This window comes from Takifugu flavidus, chromosome 8 (assembly GCF_003711565.1).
Source record: "Takifugu flavidus isolate HTHZ2018 chromosome 8, ASM371156v2, whole genome shotgun sequence".
Lineage (NCBI taxonomy): Eukaryota > Metazoa > Chordata > Actinopteri > Tetraodontiformes > Tetraodontidae > Takifugu > Takifugu flavidus.
Window position 1 is genome coordinate 5,085,863 of NC_079527.1, and position 23,744 is coordinate 5,109,606.

A 23,744-nucleotide genomic window follows, 5' to 3' on the forward strand; every position below is an offset into this window, starting at 1 on the left:
TATTCATATAAATAGGTATCATGTTTTCCCCATAGTTTTAACAAATAGGACATTAGATATTTAAGTGGAAACAGGAAATGGGGAGGGGGTCCAGGCATCTGGCACATCTTATCTCCGAAACCAGAGGTCCAGGCCCTCTTCTACCTACGACTGAGTATGGTGTCAAAATCTAACTCCCATTTTCCCATTGCAGAGACAAGTTGCAATTCATTGTATTGTATGACACAAAAACAAACAATATATTTATTAATTGCATAAATCATTATGAGAATAAACTCTTTTATAGTATATTCCACAAAATTAAATCAGACTCATTAGTTAAAATACTGTTCTTAATCTGAAGCCTGCCTGCCTCCCAGAGGTAGTGGTCCACTGATGTTTTAACCTGTAATAGTAGGTCAAAGTGTTTATAATATTGTCAGTCTTTTGGGGGGGTTGTTTTGACATTGTTTGCTTTTGTAATTGCATGTTGTATGATTTGTAGTTGTGAACGTTCGCCTGTATTGCATAAGTACACGCCTTGGGACTACGGCTCAACTTTTGTTCAAACTTAATGCACCAATGTCGATTAATGTGCCAATTCAATTAACTCATAAATGAAATCAAAACAAATATCTTCGCGTTGCTCCGTTAAAACGCCAACGCCGTTAAAATACGAGCGAAAACGAGAAGACGCGAACCGGACGTGACGTCACTTGTCAACGGAAACACTATAGAGACGGTCGCGCACGTGTGACTTAACAAAACCAAGACGAATGTGCACGCTGATCTGTGACTGACAGAACAGCCAGAGGAAGGGCAGATCGACCGACGATCTCCGACGTTTTCCGTTCAGTTCGAGCTTTTATCAGACGGACAAAGGGAGCCTTTTCCCGCTGCTCTGAGGCTTGTGGGTCGGGACAACGGTGCTGCGGAGAAAGGAAGAAAGTTCTCGGTCGCTGCTCGCGGGCCTGCGCGTGCCTGCTTCCACACTGTCACCTGAGTGAAAACAGCTGGGGACAAGTGGACAAGTGGACGTCATGGCGGACTACCTGATCAGCGGTCAGACCGGTTACGTCCCCGATGACGGGCTGACGGGACAGCAGCTGTTCGGCTGCGGAGACGGACTCACCTACAAGTAAAGACCCCGCACCTGTCTAAGCTGCAGCTCACATTAGCTTCAATGCTGCTAGACAAATATTAAAATGGCATTTTAAGAGGTTCACTAACGCTGTAGATTTAACTAATCTTCAAAGGCGATTGAGAGCAAGTTGGACCAAGTGTCCTCCCCCAATGACGCGTATTAAGATGTAGTCGGACTGAATATTTTCACATTTGGGTGGTTTTTACCCTGCTTAAGATCTCTGGCAGAGATGTGTGACTTAATGCAAACGTGTTTAGTCTTAATTACAGCCCTTTAAAAGTGAAGTAGGGGCCACTTCTTAGAGCACACTGGCCCTAAATCTATATCTGGGCTGGTGGTCCTGTGTTCATGGTGGACTCTGATCCAGCTATATTTAACATCTGCTTGGTCCTCACTACCATAAAGGGTCGCACTTATACTGGTTAATGTTGACACCAGTTGGATGGATGGATAATGAGAAGGTAGTCATTCAGAAATGGTCCCATGTTAGAACACGCTGTTTTGCCATCTATGACAAGTATCTGCTCCACTCACACGCCGGGCGGCACCACCACAGTGCAGACATGTATGTAGTCATGTAATACGACACACTGAAGATGCCCAAGAAAGTAATGTGTTCTCTAACCTCGGGGAGTCCTCTGAGTCAGTCCCTGAATGCCTTTCTATTTTTGTACTGGAAAATGTTTACTGGAGCAAGTTGGTTATGGTTTTCAACTGTTAACAGACATGATGTGTAAATGTGTCAGGTTTTGGTTATTGTTGTGGCTCCAGGTCATGAATCTGAATTCTTTGTCCTTCAGTGATTTCCTGATTCTGCCAGGATACATCGAATTTACATCAGACCAAGTGGTGAGTTGTGATGAAGCACTAATATTTAGAAACCCAGATGACTGTGGTGTTAAACACATATGACTCTGTCAGAGCCAGACTACCAGGAGGATTATGTTCCCCTGTGCTAGAGAAATAATGGTTGGAGTTTACTGAAGTCTGACAGTCTTTTCATCTCAATTGAAGTTTACTGTTTTTTCCAGGACCTGACCTCCGCACTCACCAAACAGATCACCATGAAAACTCCCTTTGTCTCATCTCCAATGGACACCGTCACAGAGGCCAACATGGCCATCGCCATGGCAGTAAGTAGCCCCTCCATTATTACCAGCTTAGTTGCTTCTACTGTTTTAGTGATGATGTAATTCCTCCCGTCAGCTAACAGGAGGAATCGGCTTCATTCACCACAACTGTACTCCGGAGTTCCAGGCCAACGAAGTTCGGAAAGTCAAGGTAGCGATGGAGATTTCAGTGACTATTTCCTTGCAGCCAATCGCACCGTTTCACATCATTGTTTGTGTGTCTCATGTCATAGCCCCAACCCAGGTTAGTCTTTCTTCCCTTTTTCTTCTCCTCCTTCAGCGTTATGAACAAGGATTCATCACAGACCCGGTGGTGATGAGCCCCAACGAATGTGTGCGAGACGTGTTTCAGGCCAAGGCTCGCCACGGCTTCTGTGGCATCCCCATAACAGACAATGGCAAAATGGGTGGCAAGCTGGTGGGCATCATCTCTTCCAGAGACATTGATTTCCTGAAAGAGGAAGACCACGACCTGCCTCTGAGTGAGGTGAATGACCTTTAACCTCATATCATCAATCCGCCAATAGATAGAGAGGTGCTAAATAGTCTGATGCCCCCCAACCTGACAGGTGATGACCAAGCGGGAGGATCTAGTTGTTGCACCTGCTGGAGTGACGCTAAAGGAGGCCAATGAAATTCTCCAGAGGAGTAAAAAAGGTGAGAAGGTTTTTATCATTTCACTTCATGTTTTTTTTACAAAAAAGGATGTTCCTCAACGCCTCTTCTCACATCTGCAGGGAAACTGCCCATCGTGAACGAAGAGGGCTCCCTGGTGTCCATTATTGCTCGCACGGACCTGAAGAAGAACAGAGATTTCCCTCTGGCGTCCAAAGATTCCCGGAAGCAGCTGCTGTGCGGCGCCGCTATTGGCACCCACAACGACGACAAGTACCGCCTGGATCTGCTGGTGCAGAGCGGGGTGGATGTGGTTGTACTGGTATGAAGACTTAGTACTGGGACACTAGTAATAGAATGAAGTTACGGACAGAATAGTTAAAAATTTATGCTGAAACGAGCATTTTTTAAACGATGCACTCGGTGCCTTTAATATTTTAATATTGTGGGATGAGGGAGTTGATTTTCTAGATTAGCCATATGAAAAATTCTCTGCGTCTTTGAGATGAGGTGTCGTGTTGTGGAAATTTGAGCTGATTTAGTCGCGTCTCATCTCTCTGTTGTGCCTGCAGGACTCGTCTCAGGGCAATTCAATCTTCCAGATCAACATGATCAAGTATATTAAAGACAAGTATCCAAGTCTACAGGTCATTGGAGGCAACGGTAAATACACTTATTTACAGACAATAGCTTGCAAACCACGAGGTGAACTTTCATTTTCTATTTGCTGCTGCCAGACTGGTTACCTGTGGAAATTAAACATCAGCCTTTACAAACAAAAAAGATCTGTTTTGTAATGGATCACCGCTGTAGCCTGTCCAAATAACGTTGATGGCGTTCTTGATGCATGCGAAGCTTGTCAAAAGGGTTTTAGTGTTTCTTCTGATGATGTCCTAATATCTGTTTCCCCCTGTCAGTGGTAACAGCTGCCCAAGCAAAGAACCTGATCGATGCAGGGGTGGATGCGCTAAGGGTGGGGATGGGCAGTGGCTCCATCTGCATCACACAGGAAGGTGAGTGACCCTCCTACCAACCTCCCAACAGGGTGTGTGGTGTTGGCCTGCATAAAGATCATTGACTAAACTAAATGCTTGGACCACCTGACATGTTAGCACGCTTATTGACCAAACAGGTGCAGCTTTAGGGTTTGGTTATTGTGTTTTTCTGAAAGACGACTGCTCTGAAAGGCTGGTGGTAACAATGGCCAGATTTATAAAAACAAATCTGATGTTGCGTTATCTTATGTCCTGACTCTAAAAGTCAAGGTGTTCACTGGTCTGAATCCATTAAGTTATTGGTTTGGTTGCTTTTGTGCATCATTTAAGTTGTAAAAAATGAAAACCATCAACTCAGACTCTTATGTTATTGTCTTTGGTCAGGTCTTAGGAGCTGAAGTGGCATTTCTAACATCTGTATCTTGGGTTAGGTTTTTTATTTCATATACTTAATGTTTCTGTTACAGTAGCAGTACTGTATACAGTAGATCTGTTGTGTTTGTGCTTTGGATGTCTAACTTGTTCTAAATAATTAGCAATCTTGATATATTTCTTTTGCTTACCATTTTCTTTTGCCAGTCATCTTCATCCTTTTGTCTTCTGCCTCCTCCCATTTTTCTTTTTGTTTTCTTCCTGTTAATCTCTCCTCCCTGCCTCGCACCCTGGTGTTCTATACAATGTGTGTGCGTGTGTGATTGTGTGTGTGTGTGTGTGTGTGTGCTCAGCCCCTCTCAGTGTACCACCAGCAATAAAGCTCCACAGCCCCAAAACCCACAGCACTGTTACAGGATTCTCCAGTAAGTTTCCTTGCCGGTACTGGCTCTCATTGGCTCCACCAGTGTGCCTGCGAGCTCCCCCTCACAGCCTGAATTGAATGGTTAACAGCTTTGCATCAGCGGGTGAAGCGGTGGTAGCGGTAGAAGGTTTGCTGTTGAGGGTTTTGGGGTTTTGCTTGTCTATGTATCCCCACTAATCTGTTAATCATCCTGAATGAAAGTTTTACACCACCTTTACTGCCACTGTATGCCGCAGATGTTGATAATAACCATTTATTACTCATGGCAGAAGATTGCCTGTAGTGAAGTCTGCAGCCACCGGGTGTCGCTGTTTCACGGGGGTGATAAATCTGATAAGGAAATGATCTCTGTTAATCAACCGAAAGTAAATCTCAATCTGATCAGAGGTGCCCCTCATGTTTGTTTCATTAGGAGGGAAGAATCGTTGCATCGTTTTTCGGCTGGTTTTGTTTTGCGCTTGATCGTGGGAGTTTTGGGTTCAAATTTTGTATTTCATTTCTCCTAAAATGGGGAAATTCACAGAATAAGGACGTTTTTGCTTTTCAGTTATTGGTTGGGTGTGGAGATTTGTGAGCTGATGTAACATGTTCAACTTCTCCTTATTTCCCTAAACTTGCAGCGTCAGCCTGGCTACTCATTTACTGTGTGGACTGTATCGTCACCTAATTTGCTCATTGTCTTGCATGCCCATCAAAATTCATTCATTCATACATTTCTGACAAGCTGTCTTCCCGCAGAGAATTCCTGTGTCCAAATATTATGTAACCAAACAATTTAATACTTGGTTTTAAGCTAAAGTATAACAAATGCTCCAGAAACATGGTACTATATGGAGAGAAGGAAGGGGGGAAATGCAGTGTTTCATTCAAGATATATTTTCAGTATTTGATCTGTTCATGTTTTAAAAGTGACAGTTGTTTGAAGGACAAGGTGATTGCTACCGTTCCACACTTAAAACTGAGTAGAAGCTGTTAAAATGTCGAGTGAGTACCGGTACACATTTCTTCACGCCGCTCTTCTCTTCCTCCCATCAGTGCTGGCATGCGGCCGACCTCAAGCCACGGCCGTCTATAAAGTGTCGGAGTACGCGAGGCGGTTCGGCGTCCCAGTCATCGCTGATGGCGGCATCCAGAATGTTGGGCATGTTGCCAAAGCTCTGGCATTAGGAGCCTCCACAGGTATGACAACCGAATATTTTAGGTCGTCGAGGTCAAATCAAATCTGACCCTTCACACCCTCGAAGACCGAGCCGTTTTCATGACTGAAGGGTCATTGATCTGACAGTGTTAAACTACAGACGCCACGTGGAAACAGTCGTACTACTTTTTATTGTTATTTACATGAAACTTTATGTCCAGCGCTAATATCTTTATCAGTATACAGTGATCCCTCGCTATATCGCGTTTCATATTTCACGGCTTCGCTGCTTCACGGATTTTTTTTGCGAGTCGTTCATTGCAGTTCTCAAATATAATCGAAGGTGGCATATCCGTTTATAAAAATTTTCTTGCTCAGAAAAAGAAAGAGCGCCAACAACTACCCATAACAATGTTCTTCTCTGGGAGAAAGACTCCTGCGCCTCCAGTAGAAACAGACGCTCCAGCGGAGCGGAGTCAGGACGAAGAGGCACAGCTGGGACTGGGAAATACGCCAGTGACAATGTTTCCAACCTTGTATTACTAGATTAAAATTATTGTTTTAAACAAGTTTTGGGCTTTAAAACAGGTTTTGATTTTTGGTTTCATTCTATAGTACAGTATTGCATTGTAAAATAATTTAAAAAAATGAAGCTGACTACTTCACGGATTTCACTTTTCGCGTGTTATTTTTGGAACGCAACTCCCGCGATAAACGAGGGATCACTGTATACAGTAAACCTGGATCATTATTCAGTGTTAGAAAGTTCTTTTCTCCCTGTTCAGTGATGATGGGCTCTCTGCTGGCTGCCACCAGTGAAGCTCCTGGGGAATATTTTTTCTCAGACGGCATCCGGCTAAAGAAATATCGCGGCATGGGCTCCCTGGACGCCATGGACAAAAACCTGGGCTCTCAGACGCGATACTTCAGGTACAAAAACACAAAAAACAAGCAAAACTGGTGATCTTGTACCAAACTTCATTGTTCGTAACCAAATTCAAAAGCTGCTTTCCTGCACATAAGTGTTTCCCCTGTTCAAAACACTTCCTCATTTGAATTGGTTTTTTTCTCTCTCTAGCCGTTCACATCCTGGTGTGTTTTAGCTTAATAATGTGATATTTGAATACTTTTTCAGGCTGGTAACATATGGGGGGTGTTTGAAAAGAATCTTCCACTTCTAGTTTTGCTTTTTACATTTTTTTATGAACTTGTTCCGGGTGTGTTGTATGTTGAGTCCTCAATAGGTTCTGCAACATCACCGATGATGCGTCCCAGTGCGTCCATCAGGTGTTTCTTTTAAGTGTTGTTTCTAAATTTTCCTCAGAAAATGCATAGAGAAAAGCTTCACCTCGTCGTCCCTCCACCTTTTGTAGCTTCTCTTTCTCTCGACTCATCCAAATGATGAAAGCACGTAGAAATTAAATAAAAGCTGCGTGTGCTTTAACTCACTCCCATCCCTCAAGTATTCTGGCGGATCTGAAACGTCCTACCTGTCCCGTAGGTACTTTTTTGAGGGAAAGTTTTTTTTTTTCCTCAGGAGCACTTTCCTTGGTCGTCAAAGTTTTTCAAAACCCTGATTACCTGTCCAACATTTCATGCTGGTTTTCTCTTCTCACACATTTCTGTGCCTCATCTGTTTTTTGTTTTTGTTTTTTTACAGTGAGAGTGATAAAATTAAAGTTGCTCAGGGTGTTTCTGGAGCAGTACAGGACAAAGGCTCCATCCACAAGTTTGTCCCCTACCTGCTGGCTGGCATTCAGCACTCCTGTCAGGACATCGGAGCAAAGAGTCTCACACAGCTCAGGTAAAAAACACACTCGGATGGATTCATAGGGAAACGTATTCATCTGTTCAGACCGGTAAAAATAAACTAGTAAATGGGATGTGAAGCAATGTGTTTCTTCCTGTCAGAGCCATGATGTACTCTGGAGATCTGAAATTTGAAAAGAGAACTGCATCAGCGCAGATAGAGGGGGGAGTCCACAGCCTGCACAGGTATGCTAACACCCAGATCCCCTCACTGTTGTTAGCGTCTTCCTCCGTCTCAAAGGTTCACATGAGTTTCACATCTCACCTCCAGCTCTTCTACTTTGATGCCTCCACTCTCTCCAGACCCTCAAGAATAGTGTTGTTTTTTTCTTCTACAGTTACGAGAAACGACTCTTTTAAGAAGCTGCTACAATCCACCTACAGAGGACGAGCCCTTCCAGCAGACGCTGTATCAAGCTAACCTCGTGCAAAATAGTCACACACTTCGAAAGCTCCATCGGTCTTCCTGCCAGTATCATCTATGCATTGTGTTTTTCAGTGGAAGGAGGGAAACGCAGCGTTTATCAACAGTGCGACCTTGAATCCTCCGCAGCCTCTCCTGTTATTTTTTTTAATGCCTGGTTTGTCCGTTTTAAAGGGAAAAATAAACGTATCATAATAAAGCATTTGGTTTTGCACAAGCCGAACTCGCCTTTATTAAGAAGTGTGTTTAAGTCTTATTTGGGGCTGACAAAGACTCAGCTGATGCAGGATCCCCGAGTCAAAAGAGAAGCACATCCTGAGAAAATGCGCTACAGCTTTTGTGAGAAACCTCAGTAACCACAACATCAGTTTCTCTTCATCTTAAGCAGAAGCCTCTAATTTAAAGTAAGCGATACATCTCTACAGCCAATGCCAGACTGTGCCAGTCAACACTAACCGTGTAGCTGCGTGTGGTTCCTGTAGATGTTGACAGACGTAATAGATTTTGAAATGACGTCTGTGTATGGATGTGTTTAACCTCTGAACGTCAAAATGCTTGAGTAATGAAGCAAGAATGGGTTTTTCAAAGGAAATTCAGAATTTTGGGGTTGGAAGTACTAAAAAAAACACCCAGAATACACTATAAGCTTAAAATATACACATAACCACTCATTTCTGCGTATTCAGGACAGTTTAGACTGGTTAAACACACAAAGAGGACCCATTTTAATGCTAACCCTACATTATTACAGGATATTCCACAGTAGTTCCTGGGGTTAAAGGTCACGGCTATTATCTTTAGCTCTGCTGACAGCCAGAACAGATGCTCATAAAGTGGGTGATTAGAAACTTGTGTCCATTATCAGTCTGGAGCTGTCAGCGGGGACAGAAACAGGGATCAAACCCAGAACGCTACACGTTGGAGCGCTGCGCCATAGGCCGGGCTTTAGAGTTTCCGTTCATGCTGAACCGGATCCGTCCATGCAACACACACACACACACACACGGAGTTCACCTGGGTCTTAATGAGGGTGGTGGGAATTACCTCAACTGTTCTGTCTCACATAAACCTCCAGACAATTTCCTCAACCGTCCCATATTTGCTGTGAACGCGTCGTTGCGTCTCTATTGCAACATGTCCCATGTGAGGACAGCATTGTCCACACACGTGGCCTCCTCCTCTCCTCAGCAGGGTCTCCAGGGAGGATCAGGTATCTCGCCAAAAGGCACCGGACTTTCCAGACGGAACTCCTCCAGTCACACCTGTCTCATCTGTCACATGCAGATGTTTCCAATTAACACACCCGGAGACGGTCTGTTTGCAGGCACCTTTAGCCTCCATCAAAGGTTGTTTTAATGATTGAAATAACAAGACCGAGGGCAACAATTGAGTAAATGTACTGCAGGATGTTAAATACAACTAAAATGACAAAACAGCATCAAACGTTGAGATGAGAAGCGTCGTTGTTTGAAATTTATAGTAGTTTATCTGGTACTGATTACATGTACCACTATTTCCCTCCAATAGTGGGAAGTCCGGTGCAGAAATGGAGAAAAGATCGGGCCGGGGGAGTCCTTTCTCATATTTTGAGTTCATTATCCTGTTAAATACTCTCAATAAGTGCCCACAAACCAGCACTTTTGTTCTAACTAAAGGGCTTTGACCTCACAGGTTTACTCTAAAACCTTCCATAAAGGTTCCATAAAAGCATTTTCAAGGGCAGATACTTTCCATCCTGGAAGTTTATTTCATTCAGTCAGCGTCACTCATCCCTTCACAGATGTGCTGGTGCCACGACGATCGTTAGAGAAGTTGAATGTCTCATTTTTCAGATGAATGAGTAATCTGAACATTGACAACAGGAGGTGGACACCTCTGAGGATCCGGTGTGTGTGTGTGTGGGAAGGGGGGGGGGGGGGCCTGGCAGAAGAAGGAGGAGTTTTATACTTGATCAAGAAGTGAAAGTGAAATGAATGTCTCGAGCATTTAAAAGGAAGTCTGGAGTCCCCGAGCTGCTGACAGAGGGAAGCGCTGGGTCGGTGCTCATGGCTCTCGGAGGCTGGTGAGAACTTAAACGCAGCATTTTAAAAGAAACTGAATGGCTGAACATGTTGTTTTACACGCTCTCCTCTTTGATTATTGCTCTGTTATCCTAGTCTGTCTCTGCTTCTTTGACTTTTTAGACTCATTCATTCTCAGAAAGTCTTGAGTTTGAGGCTGATTAATGTCTGTCTCAGCAGAAAAAAGGAGGCTTCTCTTGTCACGTAGCAGTGACACATGAGAAAATGAAAGCAAGTTGCAACCTGTCAATGATTTATAAGGAGACTTTATTCTTCCTGGATTTAAGTGAGAATTAGGAGCATTTTAAACCTGTGTGGCTGTAAATGAAGGCCCTGAAGTTGAGAAGAAAGAATATTAACCCTTCCTATAGTTTCAAAGAAGAGCTTCCCTTCCCTTCACTTTATCTTCTATCTCTTCCTTGTCGTGTCGGGCTGATGTGCCCCGGCTGGCCTTTTTTGTTTTTCCCTCAGCTGATCCACAACAGGTTTTTCAAGATTCTATCCTAATGACGAGTTCCCTGCTTGAAATTATAACAGGGCTCAGTTTAAGAGAAACTCCTCCATTTCATTTCTGCATCCTGACGTTCTTAAATGTAGAACTTTAGGATTGCTTCATCTGACGTTCTCCGACTCGTTCCGGTCTTTGGCTTTATGGTTTAGTTCCAGTTGTTCAAGTCTTGTCATTACTGAACGACTGTTTTGAGTCTACCTGGTTTCTGTCTGTTGTGTCAACAACTAATCTGGAATAAATGACTTTGTGTTGTGAAATTACAGGATTTGTAAAGCTGTAAAAGTGTTTGATCTTGTGTAGAATTACACACAACTGCTTTATAAAAATGCGAACAGTTTGGTAAATCGAAGATTTTTTTTTTTTACAAGAATTTGAGAATGGGAATATATTTACAGCACATTCAGGTATAGTTTTAATTCATGTTTATCATTTTGACACATTAGTCAAATATAGTTGCTTTACATACATATTTATTTCATTCTTGGTTAAAAAGTGTCTTTAATCAGCATTTTTCGTTGTCATTTGCAGTTCTTTGCTGTTACCTGGACCATACCTGCTGGGACGTGAAAACCTGTCTTAGTGGGTGGGATTGTAACGGAACCCATAATGCAGCTGTAATTTGTGAGCTCCAGCTGGTTATGGGGTCCGTTTCCATCCCACGACGCACAGAACATCGATGCTGCTGGCTGAAGTTGACTTCATTCACCCAGACTCCAGCCATCCGACAGACATTTTTCTAAATCACCATTTAGTTATAAACTGATCCATTTAATTGTAGTTAAAAACTTTACTGTTCAGTATGTGACAAAAAAGAACAAATCCCTGTAGAATACAGTATAAAAGGTACATTGAATCTATATCCAAGATGAGTAAAAAGAAAACTAAAGGTCTCTGCACTTTGAGCTGCTTTGGCGCCGATTCACCGCTGATTATATCAGAGTAAAAAGGAAAGTGGAACTAACAGGAGGATTGTGGCCAACTCCGTGTTAGACTATGGCGATCTATTGGGAGATTATTGCTTCGCACCCACCAGGAGTTTTTCCTCAATGACACGTTTTCTCCCGGGTTGATCCAGGAAGTAAACGCAACCGGGATTTCCGTGTCAGCCAGGAATGACTCCAGGAGCAGCATCAGCTTGTGTAAGAAAATGACTCTGAGCTTCTCCTTATCAGCGTTTTCAAATCAATTTTTTACCATTCTTGTCATGTGGTTTACCACACCCACGCTTTATGACAGCTCTGACACAGTTATAATCAGTGCATGTGCTTAATAAAGTTTCAAGGCAACAGTGACCAGGATACTTCTGTTCAAATTTTTGAGTGGATCAAATTTAGAATTCATAGTTGTTAGGTGTAACAGATTCCTGTATACACAATGTATGTGTATGCAGCAGTCAGCCAAGTTTTATAGCAGACACACACACACACTTTGTGAGAACATTCATAGACATACATAATACCTGCCCAAGCTAACCTAAATCCAATTCTAACGTTGTCATTAAAATCAAGTCCGAACCCTTAAAAACACCTCTGAAGTAATGAGGACCAAGTAAAACACATCGCAAAGACACACACACACACCGAGACAAACAATTAGTGCGCTTCATTACCAAGGCTGAGCTGTAACAGGTCTGTTTTATATATAATGGACTCATTCTATTGCACTATCAGAGATATATTTGCGTGCTTTTTTAACCAGCGCTACTGTTTAATATAAACGTAGGAAGGACAAACCAGCAGATCCAAATAATTCAAAGGGATACAAAAATGTAAAAAGGGAGGTTGGGCCTTGTGTATTATTAAGGCAATAACCAAGGCCTGTAGAATTAAGGGCAAGATGAGCAACACTGCTGGAAAAAAGGTTTAAAAATCAAGATGTTGGTGTAGGCACGAGTCAGCTTTGCTGGAAAGTGTTCCCTAAAGTACACCTTTTTAGTGACACAAGAAGCACCGTTCAGGGACCTGAAGGGAACCTCGAGAGTATCCTGTCCACCAGGTCAAGATGTCTCTGGTGGTTTTCTTTGTTGATCCGTTCATGCATTGCTGCTAACTGGCTTATCAGACTGGTTTGCATTTCTCTCTCATGGTCCATCAACCTCTGTAGCCGGGCGTCCTCCTGCGCCTGCATGGCAGCGTCCATCTCCCTGAGCTGGGCAACTGTTGCAGACACCAACGTCGAGACCTGCTCCATCACCGTGGTTCTTCGTCTTTTCTTCTCCTCTGGAACCGTGTATGCTACAAAACAAAAGAAATGGCACAAAGCATCAGGGACCCTTCAAAGGTGAATGAGGAGAATGCTGACGTCAGACGGCTCTAACCACCGATGACACGATTCTGGCAAGCTGTTTACGACCACTGACGATGCAAGATACTCTTAACAGCTTGACAATATGAGAGTTTTGTTATCTCTGAAGAGTAAAATAAGCTAGCCTTTCATGGCTCGCATGAATTCAGCATCCTAGCAAACCTGTGTTTGCTTTCAGTCTATTGGTAGATTAAAAGGCAGCACTTTGTAAACCAAGGATATCTATGTATAACTTAATGTAAGAAAGGAATTTACAGTTTAAAATACGATTGTAAGTATGAATAAAAAAAACTATCTGAACACAAATGGGTGTATTACAATCGATCTACTCCACTGAACCTGATTGCAATCAGAAAGTTAATAAACTAAAGATCTTCTTGGCAAAGCACTTTTAAAACGTTACTCATTCTTTTTAAATGATCTATATACCCATATTTTCACAGCCATAAAGCGCACTGTAATAAAAGGCGCAGTCTCAGTTACGGGTGCTATATCTGTATTTAACACATATATTAAGGCGCACCGTATTATTAGGCGCATGCTAAAACATCCAGTAAAAATGAAAACGGAAGTAAACAGTGAGTTTCGACACATTTATTGAACAAAATATTCATTCTCCCGCCACAAAACCATCAAAGTTTTCATCTTCTGTATCTTAATTCAACAGCTGCGCTATTTCAGCGTCCAACATCCCAAATTCCTCCTCTTCGTCATCTGACTCAGACCCACCGACCGGTTCATCCATGTTGGTGATGTGGCAGGGCGCGGTTATCTTGTCGCGGCAGTAGGTGCGGAAGATGGCCGCCCTCTCCTGGTTAGGGTTAGGGAAGATGGCCGCCCTCTCCTGGTTAGGGTTAGGGAAGATGGCCGCCCTCTCCTGGTTAGGGTTAGGGAAGATGGCCGCCCTCTCCTGGTTAGGGTTAGGGAAGATGGCCGCCCTCTCCGGGTAATCCGCGGGCAGCCGCTGTGCAAAAGTTGTCCTTGCGCGTATGGAGAGATGCCGCCGCCTCATAAAGCGAAAACACCAAGACGGACCTCCTTGGAAGTGCTCAATGTCCATTTCTTCAGCAATCGCTTTGGCCTTTTGTTGAATGGTGACAGTAGAGACGCGCCTTCCAGTTGCTCGCTGTTCCACAACCCACTGTTCCACTCGGTCTTCCAGCTCGGGCCACATTGCTTTGTTCCCGCGGAAACTCAGCGTCGTCTTCCTCACTTGGCGGAGCTCACTTTCTTGTTTTCTCCACTTTCTGACCATGGACTCATTCACATTAAAATGTCTTGCAGCTTCTCGATTGCCATTTTCAGCCGCATATTCGATGGCCTGCAGTTTAAAGTAAGCCTCATATGCGTGTCGCTTGACCGGTGCCATTTTAGGGAGTCCTTACGCGTAGGTGTGCGGCTAATCGATGAGCGGGGCGATTACCGTAGTGCACCTACCAAAGGCACACAACAGATTTTGAAACTCAGTCCACACACAAGGCGCGCCATATTATAAGGCGCACCTCAAATCTCAGTGTTTTAAGTGCGCCTTATAGTCGTGAAAATGCGGTACATGAAAGAGCTATGAAACAACGCAGCACTTCGGTATCACACACGTTTTGATTTAAAACTAAAATAATGTCTTTTCCAGCAGTTTTACAGTGACATGTTTATACAGATAACAAATTTGAGAGATTTTATCAAATTCCTTCATGTTTGCGCATATAGTGTGTCCATATATATATATCTCAAGTGTTGGTGTCTGTTCTGAATCCACTTAATGAGAAGAAAAATCCGACTTACTGGTTTTGATGGGCTGTTTCTGTTCAGGGGGGCTGTATTGATCTTCCTCCTCGTCGTCCTCGTCTGCCTCTACAGGCTCCAGATGTTCGCTGATCTCCCGATCATCCATTTCATCCCAGAGGCTGACAACCACCTCATGGTGTTTCTCGTCCACCTCCGAAGTGGGGGGAGAATGCGCTGGAGGCGATGGGACGGATGGAGGTGAGGGACTTCTGTGCCGCTTCCCTGCGTTCGGAACGGGGGAAGAAGTCCCAAAAGCCTGGTGGCACTGCTCGTAAAACGGCCAGTTGACGCGGTCGCTCCCGCAACGGAGTTTCTGTTTGTGGTAGAGGGCGTACTTTTTCTTCAGATACTTGAGCTTACTAATCACCTGGACCTGAGTCCTATACACCCCCCTTTCCGCTAGCATTTTGCTCACCCTGCTGTAAACGACACCGTCTTTCACCGTGCCCGTAATCGAGTTTCGGATTCCCTCCGAAGCCCGGATGGCCATAAGTTCCGTGATTTCGTGTTCCTGCCAGTGGACATTCTTTCCTTTTGGAGACAGAATATCTCTGGAGTCTCTTGACATACTGCAACCACGTTTTATCCCTAAATTTGCGGGTAGCGCTTTCTTTCTGCGTCACATGTCTGCGCCGGAAAAACACATTTTGATGGAAAAAACAAACCATCGCGATACGTAAAGACTTTTCCCCTGGGATAATTTTGGTATTTCCTGCTGCAATGAGCAAGGAATGATGAGTTTTGAACCTTATTAGTTCATATTTAGCTTCAACTGAGGGACACTCACAGCATCTCTGCGGCAATGATCAGAATATGACAGGACTCTGCGATATGCATATGGAATATTTAAGTTGCAGGCACCCAAATATCAGTTCTTCATTAAAGTATAACCGAAAACGAATAGTTGTTAAAATTATAACGTACATTGATCAAAAAACAAATAGTACCTACCAGTAATGTAACATCATCCGATTGCAAATAGAATGTTTTACATTACGCCTCATTGTGATTGGAAGTGAGTGTAATTTCCCCGCCCTCCACTTGGCGGCGCTGTGACGAACCGGTCTCCCCAGTAAGCATTTCCTCCAAGAGAACAAGTCGAAAACAACATTCAGCTAATGCGGTCCTGCGTGATGGTCAATAACCGCCATCGATCTGCGATTAATTTAGCCGCGGCTGAAAATTGACATGCAGTTCCATCCAGATAGCACATCAAAGAGGAATATCTACGTGCCGGCATCTGAATCGGAGATATGATCCGGGTGAGGACGCGCTGATATTTTGCTGTAAAGCTCACCTGTTTGTGCCGTGCTGGATATGGAGAACATCGAGCAGCTTTCAGCCCTTCGCATCACCCCGACCGTCCGAGCTTTGAGCTCTGCGCTGCGAGGGAAACGGGAAAATGTCCCTGAGGGTAGTCAGAAGAACGGGGACAGAATCCTCTCGGAACCGGAGAAGCTTTGGTTTAAGGAGAGCACCGCTAAAAATCTGCGCACCCGGGACTTCTTGTCGCCGAGCACGATGCTCAACACGCTGTACGCGGACTGCGAGGTGAGTTTGACCTGTAAATGTTGGTTTTTATTAAATGTATAATAAGAATCTGTTTAACTATCACTTCGGTGTGGCTGTGTCTTTTTTAAAAGCGTGGACTGGTTGGAGAAATGTAGTTTTACTAGCTAGCCACAGCACAGATTTTACCTGCAACTTTTCGTCATAATAAAGCGTTTTAAGTCAAACGAGCAGATCTCATGACTCCTGTCAGTCTGTCTGTGAAGGCGCGATTGTTATTTATCTAAAACCAAATGCTTAGTTTCGCGTTGAATTTCACGTACTGAACTCACGAATGACTGGCAATAAAACTGACATTTGTAAATAGCGAAATGTCTCGGTGGCCACAATGTTCCAACATCTAGCAGCAGCCTGCGGCGGCAATTATTCTCCATGGGGGGAAATGTGGGTCAGACCAACATGCACAGATGCGAACCAACAACCATATAGAAGCTACTTTAGAGCTGTGTAGATCATATGGACATAGATATTAACCTCTGCATCCTCGAATGCTCATATTTAGGCACAGAAGCAGCAGAACCTATTTTGATAACATATAGTGTCACATCAACTTATATTATTCATTTAAACACCTTTCCCCCCCATGCATGCAGAAAAAGTTAAATATTCCACAGTCCTATTAAACTGATAGGGAACTAAAGATGATGTGCTGTGTAGTAACATAGATAACAGAAGATTTTGTATGACCAGGAAGGTCTAAATCATTTGTTATAACAGTTTTTTTCAGTTGTGTAATTTCTATAGAATATTAGCTGCTGTGGTGTTGTTTTTAGGAGTAAGATGTTTATATGATTATTGAAATGCCTGATGGAGTGATTTTTTTAGTAGCCCAGAATGGACAAATGGAATTAAATATTAAATGTAGTGTTTATTAATATTGTATATAACAGAATCCTTTTTAAAACAAGCACGTGGGCCTGATTAAATATGTCCGATGTCATGTTGTTCACCAAAATATTGCCATTGTGAAGTTGCAATTTTAATACTACAACAGACGGAATATCAGCAAGAGAATACTGTCTCCTCAATAACACTTGGTGGTGCAGCATCAGTTTCCTTCTCTTCCTCTATCCTCCTCTAATACTGACCTGAAATGGAAAGGCTCGGCCATTATGCTGACACGCTGAATTATTTATAGAGATGTGCAATCACCATATCTGAAGGTGATTTATTTATTCCATCCATAACATATATTTGTTTAATGCACCCAGGTTCCCCCTGCAGTGATGTCCAAGGTCACATCCCTCCGTGGAAGCGGAGTCCTCCCCATGGCAGCCGGGGAGGTCATGCGGGAGGGGTTGCGAGTGAGGGTGGATCGGGCTGCAGCCTTCAGAGCTGTCCTAGCAGGTGGAGCTACAGAGTACCTGAAGCCCTCAGGTCAGAAGCAAGGCTGTGTGGTGATCAACTGCCCTGCACTTCATGCCAAACCCAACACACCCACACCTGAGACTCTGACTCTCGGCCAACTCAGGACTGTTCTGCTGTCTGACCACGTGGGGGCGCTGTTGAGAAAGCAAGGGTGAGACTGCGCGTTCAATCCAGCGGTTGAGCAGATGCTGATTATTTCATCGTGCTGTTAAAACATTAAGCTTGACATAACCTACTACTTAAAGAGTTTTGTTTCTACCAAAAGGTTATTATTTAAAAATGGTGATGCCATTGTGTGATTAATAACAAATGTTACATGTGTTAGATTTGCAGTGTCCTATTGCCCCACGCTTCCTGACAATAGCAAAATGGTCACCTTTCTCCAAGCTCTGGGTGTCAATTGGCAGACAGCTCCCACCAGCTGGTCCAACGAGGAGCGAGAGGAGAAGATCCTCGAGGCCCTGGAGAACTCCTCCTACAGAGAAAAGGAAACAGAGAGAGGCAGGAGAAGCAGTGGAGGAGGAGGAGGAAGGAAGGCAGAGGAGGGGGAAATCGATGGAGAGCTCAGGGTGAACCTTAAAAGAGTGTTCCAGGAGGAGGGGCTTCTGGGGTACGATCCCAGCATTGGTACCTGCACAGGTGAGGCCACCACGGAGCTTGTTTAACGATGACATAAAAGCAAAGACTCAACACACGTCGCTTTAACAAAGATCCGTAATGTGTTACGAGCACAGATGATGATCCGATATTACTGTCTAGTCACTGAAAAAACGTTGAGAGTGTCTTTGCTTCAGTACACAGAGACGCTCTCTCCCACCTGGCCCAGCTGGACGGTGCCGCAGGGGACTGCAAAGTGAGAATCATCGACAAAGACACACCGATTCACATTCTGATTGATTTCTAAGGTTCCTCTCTCTCTATCTCTCTCTGTCTTGCTCTCTCTCTCTGTCTCTCTGTCTCTCTCCCCCCCCTCTTTTTCTCTCTCTCTCAGGTGGCCAAAGTGACAACAGTGCACGTGACTTCCTGTCAGGACGAGTTCCGCCAGCAGCAGATGGCAGTGCTGTGGCGAGCCAGTGGAGCCGCACACACGCAGGTAAAGGGCACACGGTGGACGCTGCGGTGCACCGCGTTCTTGCTTGACCAGTGTGTCGATGGTTTCTGCAGAGACATCTGGTGTGTGGGCCCGTGAAGACTCCCGGCTCTCAGCTCACCGCCTCAGAGTACCTTCAGTAAGAAACGCCTCTGTTCAGTTTCTTATTTTCAGCTCCATCTTCTTTCTGTCCCCACTCGTCCTGTCCGGCTGCCAGACGTAGAGAATGACTGTAATCGCTGTACGGATCAGATTTGGGTATTTTTAACCGTGTGTAAATGAGGCTCCTCGTGTTTCTCTCTCCTGTCCTCCAGGCTGAGGAGAGGTCAAATGAAGGAGGCTTCCGAGATGAAATACGGGGATCAAGTCGAAGGTCAGTGGACACTTTTATATACATTATTGAAATGAAGAGGTCGGATTACTGCAACTGTAGGCGAAGAGAACCGACTGTTGTGATGTAGCACCGGCTCCTCTTATAGGTCAGACGTGGGACGACATCATCAGGGTCATGACATCGGCCACGGTCAGATTCGAGCTGCTCTCGACGGTCCACACCAGTCCAGTGAGTTGGCTCTTGTGGTGTGTTTGCACCTCGGCGCGCTCTACAGTCCAGTCACCTGGACGCCATTAGTCGAAACAAATAGCGGCTTGTCTGTCCAGGTGACGCTGGACGTGCAAAGGGAGGGCAGCGTCTCCATCAAAGGGCCGAGAGGAGGCGTGTTTGTGATGTACAACTGCGCCAGACTGCACACGCTGTTTGACAGCTACGAGAGGGGCGTGGAGAACGGTGAGATCCTGTCCGAGCCGCCAAAACCTTGAATGTGAGGAGAATGGAAGCGTGATCCTGGGTTGTCTGAATGTAGTAAAGGTTGCTTCTCTGCAGGTGTTTACCCAGAAATCCCCGAAGGCTCCCAGCTTGACTTCTCTGCTCTGAAGGAAGAGGTACCACTCTGGTGGCTTTGTTTAAAACGCTGTTTGTGCTGTTTGGAGGTAAACACAGCTGTGTTGTGACAGGGCGAGTGGCTTCTGCTGTTCAACTACCTGATTCCTTTCTCCGAGCTGCTGGACCAATCGGGACAGGCCTTAGACTGCGAAGGGGGAGGGGCCAGAGTCAATATCAAGACCGAACAGGTCGAGCGATGATACGTGCAGTCACCGTAAAGCGCACAGTGTGATGTTAAAGGTTAAAGGCTAAAACGTGTTTGTGTTTTACAGATGTGTAAATTTCTGGTGTCTCTCAGCAAAGACTTCAGCTCGTACTACAACAGAGTCCACGTGTTGGGGGTGAGCGGATATTGATTACTGCATTACTATTCTGCAAACGAGCATGTGTTCTAGAGAAGATCGCAATGGGGGGGGTCACCGTCAGCAGATGTTTGTCACTCCTTGTCTTTCTTCCTGATCAGGAGCCGCTGCCTCACCTCTTCAACCAGATGTTTTGTCGCCTGTATCTGCTAAGAGCGTTGCGAGAGCTCTACCACAGCGCTCTGGACACCCTGAACCTTCCCCCCATCCGGCAACTATAGCCTCTAAATCGCACGCTCGTCCCTCCCCACCGGAACTCCACCTCAACCGTGCTCACGTCACGGTTGGCGGCACAGCTCCATCATTGACACCTTTCTTGTTCCTACAGCTGCTGGTAGCCAGGATACTGTAGCCAAAGGTGCTCTGGCTGAATTTTTAAAGACACTTTTAAAGATATTGCCACCAATCAGATGATCTTCATCCAAATGAAAGAGGAAAAAAACATTCTCAGATTTTTAACGATATTAATTGTAAATTGGGCTTTTCCTCCAGCTAACATGCAAAAGGGTGTTTAGGTATTGAGAGATTTTGGCTACTTTGACTGTACATTTCAGGCTCTGTGTACATCTGCAGGGGTTATTGACAAAAATAAAATCTCACAACCCATGATATGCCAGAATGACAGCCTAATGGGACTTAATACATCTTTTTAATTATTTTGCCACATCATCTGTCTGCATCTTGTTGCCGAGAAGCCTAATTCATAAGTTCCCGCCTGTCTATGTCCACAGTTTTTAATCGCATATTATTTATTAATGCCGCACAAGTATTTATTGTCTGTTATAAGCGATCTGTACAGAGTATATATATATATATACATATATATATTCTGCCTCACCCTACTTTGATATTAACCAGGAACTTCAGATTAGATCGTAATCGTGCGTGACAAATCAAAGTATTATAACACGTGCCAATGAGACAGTGCAATGCATGATGTGTCATGGTATTAAATATGTACGAAAACTTTTATGACCAACATGTTATTTGTACATTTTCCTGGTGGTGGTGGTGGTGAAGGAACTCTCAAATGTGAATTGTGTTGAGGTCTCGGCGCGTTGTGTTAAATGTGTTAAATGTGTTCTCGGTCAGTTCCATCTGCTTCACACTCTTTTAAAAGCAAAAGTATGCAAACATTGAAAATGTGCCATTAAATCTTGTTGCATGACACCTTTGAGCTCTGCTGCACGATTGGGAGGTTTCTAAGATTCTGTCTTGTTCACCAGTGTTGCATCCAGACCAGTGTAAAGTGTGGGGGTGGAAGAACAAGTAGTCCCCCCCTTTATTCTGATCTTTACATCTCTGACCTTAATATATCTCATCAAGAAAGCTTATACTCCCGTCCTCTTCTGCATGATGAAAAAAAATCAACATTCTGTAACTGACCTAATGAATCCCTCACTACACACACTGCCCTGAGGCCACCGTAGGTCCAATAAAACACTGCATGGATATATTTATACTAATTATGGTCCTCTGTCACTCTTGATGGAACCCTGCTAATGTGATGTGCCTTTTCTTTATTTGGTCTTTTTGCTCACTCGCACTTCTCAGCTGCTGTTAATTTTACTCATTTATCTCAGTTACATCACTGTGAAGCACTGATTTTTAAAATCCCCCCGAGATGAACTGATTACTACATGATATCCCGTTGATCACCTGACTGATTTTGTTTGCCAATAGCTGCAGTTCAGCTGCCTTGGTTTTGTGTCTTTTCCATATTGGAATTCTTTTTCAATGTTAATTGGACACGCAAATATATGACTGAGTTAAAATATGCTGTTTTTATCACATGGCCGCCCCAAGAATGGGGGAGTTTTCCCCCTTTAATTGTTCTCATTAAATGTTTTGTGCCATTACAATATTTGTGGGCCAAAAAGTAGATCAAACTCTGTGCTAAGCCTTCTCTCTCTCTCTCTCTCTCTCTCTCTCTCTCTCTCTCTCTCTCTCCTCTCTCTCTCTCTCCTCTCTCTCTCTCTCTCACTCAGCTCCTTCCTCTCTCTCTCTCTCTCTCTCTCCTCTCTCCTCCTCTCTCTCTCTCTCTCTCTCTCTCTCTCTCTCTCTCTCTCTCTCTCTCTCACACACACACACACAAACATAACTCACATTAAACCCTTTTCCTTCTCAGCCCCGAATCACTCTGTGTGTATTGTATTGAATAATGCAAGGTGTTCACTTGGGATCAATAAATTGCTGACACCAGCTAATGCTGTTGGGTTTTTATAATTTTAGATGGTTTACAGTGTCGTTGGACTGAAGCATCAACAGTCCTAAAGGCTGCTGCTAATGAAGGGAATGATTGGTTGTGTTTAAATGAACGAGCAAATTAATCGACTGTCCCTAATAACGTTATTGGATCAGTTCAACCCCAGTTCAGGTCACCAATAGCAGTTAACGTTTGTCCTCAATATGCCGACACAGGCGATTATCAGAATCTGAACCAGCCTGGTAATTTTCGCATGATAATTGACACCGTTATGATCATCCTCTCAAGGATTCAGCTGTAGCTGGCTGCAGTACTGCACCGTGGCCACACGGTGGCAATGTTACAACAAAACCGATACACGAACACGCCACTGACACCAGCTGCAGGGTGTATGTGAGTCTCATCGCATCGTCTTGGACCCGGGTGTGTATTCTGGTTGAAATATACTCTATGTAAGTTTGTTTTCATGCCTGATTGTCCAGAATGTCCTGTCTTCTGATGAAGGTTGCTGTGGTTACACCTACAGCGCTAATTAACGAGCCAGCTGTGTGTTTGAACGCTCACATTAGTAATTTATGGTCAAATAGGGTGAGTGGCTGCTTAAATAACAGGGTTTGTGCTGTAAGATTTATGTGCACAAATGGAATATAATTTCCATATAGATTTTCTTTATTGCGTCATGAGCACCCCCAGAGGGGCTGTTGAGTTTTTATGACTTTGAGTGTCAGTTGAGGGTCTTGGCGAGTGAAGAAGCTTGTTTTTTTTTCTTTTTTGGTGAATTTTGCTGCCCCCATTAAAGGGTGGTGACAGTATTTTGTTCAGCTACCTCTCATCCGCCTTATCCCCTTTATATAAATCCCACACATTAGACATTTAAGGGGGATAATTCACCCGAAAAGTAAAGAAAAATGTAGAGTGGCCAAGCCCAGGAAATTAGAATGCCACCACACTTAATTAGAATGTCAAGCATTGTAGATTCTACCATAAGAGCAGTTTGACCGAGGCAGGGAATGTTTGTATTCTGCACGAGAAGTCGGGAGAAAAATGTTGGGACGTGCTCCTACTGCTTGGAATCGCTCATGAAATAAATATTGCTGGTCTCACTGCACACTTCAAACGACTTACACGAATAAACATCTTCCTAGATGCCTTAATTAAGCTACATTCGGATGCTTCACACATATTGATGTGCTGTTTTTTCATAATAATATTTCTTAAACATGATGCTTAAATGATGGATGTTCACGGCAGAAACTCTTATTTTTGGGTGGTGTCATCCTCAAGTGGGCAAAACAAGTAAAAATCAAAAGCAGACAGAACACCAGACAAATTACAATGAACATTTTTTTTTTACTGTGCAGTCAGAGCACATCCAGGAGGCTTCTGGATGTGCACAGGAGGCTTCTTTTTTCCATCTCCCTCACTGCCAATCAGAAAGTCCCCCATACAAGACCCCCACTTGCTTGTCAATCACCACCCTGGGGCGATGGGCTGGAGCAAGACAAAAGAGGACGAG

General features: G+C 44.1%; 2 protein-coding genes across 6 annotated transcripts; both read left to right on the forward strand.

Moving 5' to 3' along the window:
• Positions 1-488: 488 nt before the first annotated feature.
• impdh2 (IMP (inosine 5'-monophosphate) dehydrogenase 2) lies at positions 489-8,247 on the forward strand. 5 transcript variants are annotated; one of them, XM_057039981.1, is made up of 14 exons: positions 530-1,117; positions 1,924-1,972; positions 2,155-2,256; positions 2,330-2,404; positions 2,534-2,740; positions 2,823-2,910; positions 2,991-3,190; positions 3,441-3,531; positions 3,786-3,881; positions 5,695-5,838; positions 6,583-6,727; positions 7,458-7,601; positions 7,709-7,792; positions 7,878-7,992. In XM_057039981.1, the coding sequence occupies exons 1-14, from the start codon at positions 1,020-1,022 to the stop codon at positions 7,921-7,923; spliced, it is 1,569 nt and encodes a 522-aa protein (XP_056895961.1). In that variant the 5' UTR covers positions 530-1,019; the 3' UTR covers positions 7,924-7,992. The 5 variants fall into 5 exon arrangements, with proteins under 5 accessions (XP_056895959.1, XP_056895960.1, XP_056895961.1 ...); XM_057039982.1 differs by having other exon boundaries at positions 551-1,117; positions 7,945-8,247; XM_057039983.1 differs by having other exon boundaries at positions 1,030-1,117; positions 2,138-2,256; positions 7,878-7,993.
• Positions 8,248-15,798: 7,551 nt separating this feature from the next.
• Positions 15,799-21,199, forward strand: dalrd3 (DALR anticodon binding domain containing 3). The gene is made up of 13 exons (XM_057039978.1): positions 15,799-16,241; positions 17,471-17,778; positions 17,953-18,266; positions 18,422-18,480; positions 18,619-18,720; positions 18,792-18,856; positions 19,032-19,090; positions 19,197-19,279; positions 19,378-19,504; positions 19,601-19,659; positions 19,732-19,848; positions 19,933-20,001; positions 20,124-21,199. Exons 1-13 carry the CDS (start codon positions 16,008-16,010, stop codon positions 20,241-20,243), a joined length of 1,716 nt encoding a protein of 571 aa, XP_056895958.1. The 5' UTR covers positions 15,799-16,007; the 3' UTR covers positions 20,244-21,199.
• The last annotated feature ends 2,545 nt before the right edge of the window (positions 21,200-23,744 follow it).

Bases quoted from the DNA above. Each gene is read 5' to 3' on its own strand.
- dalrd3 (XM_057039978.1), top strand. From the start codon at position 16,008: ATGGAGAACATCGAGCAGCTTTCAGCCCTTCGCATCACCCCGACCGTC. The intron at 18,721-18,791 runs GTAAAGGGCACA...TGGTTTCTGCAG, and splicing joins GTGGAGCCGCACACACGCAG to AGACATCTGGTGTGTGGGCC. The intron at 19,505-19,600 runs GTGAGATCCTGT...GCTTCTCTGCAG, and splicing joins CGAGAGGGGCGTGGAGAACG to GTGTTTACCCAGAAATCCCC.
- impdh2 (XM_057039979.1), top strand. From the start codon at position 1,020: ATGGCGGACTACCTGATCAGCGGTCAGACCGGTTACGTCCCCGATGAC. The intron at 2,741-2,822 runs GTGAATGACCTT...CCAACCTGACAG, and splicing joins ACGACCTGCCTCTGAGTGAG to GTGATGACCAAGCGGGAGGA. The intron at 7,793-7,877 runs GTATGCTAACAC...TCTCACCTCCAG, and splicing joins GGAGTCCACAGCCTGCACAG to CTCTTCTACTTTGATGCCTC.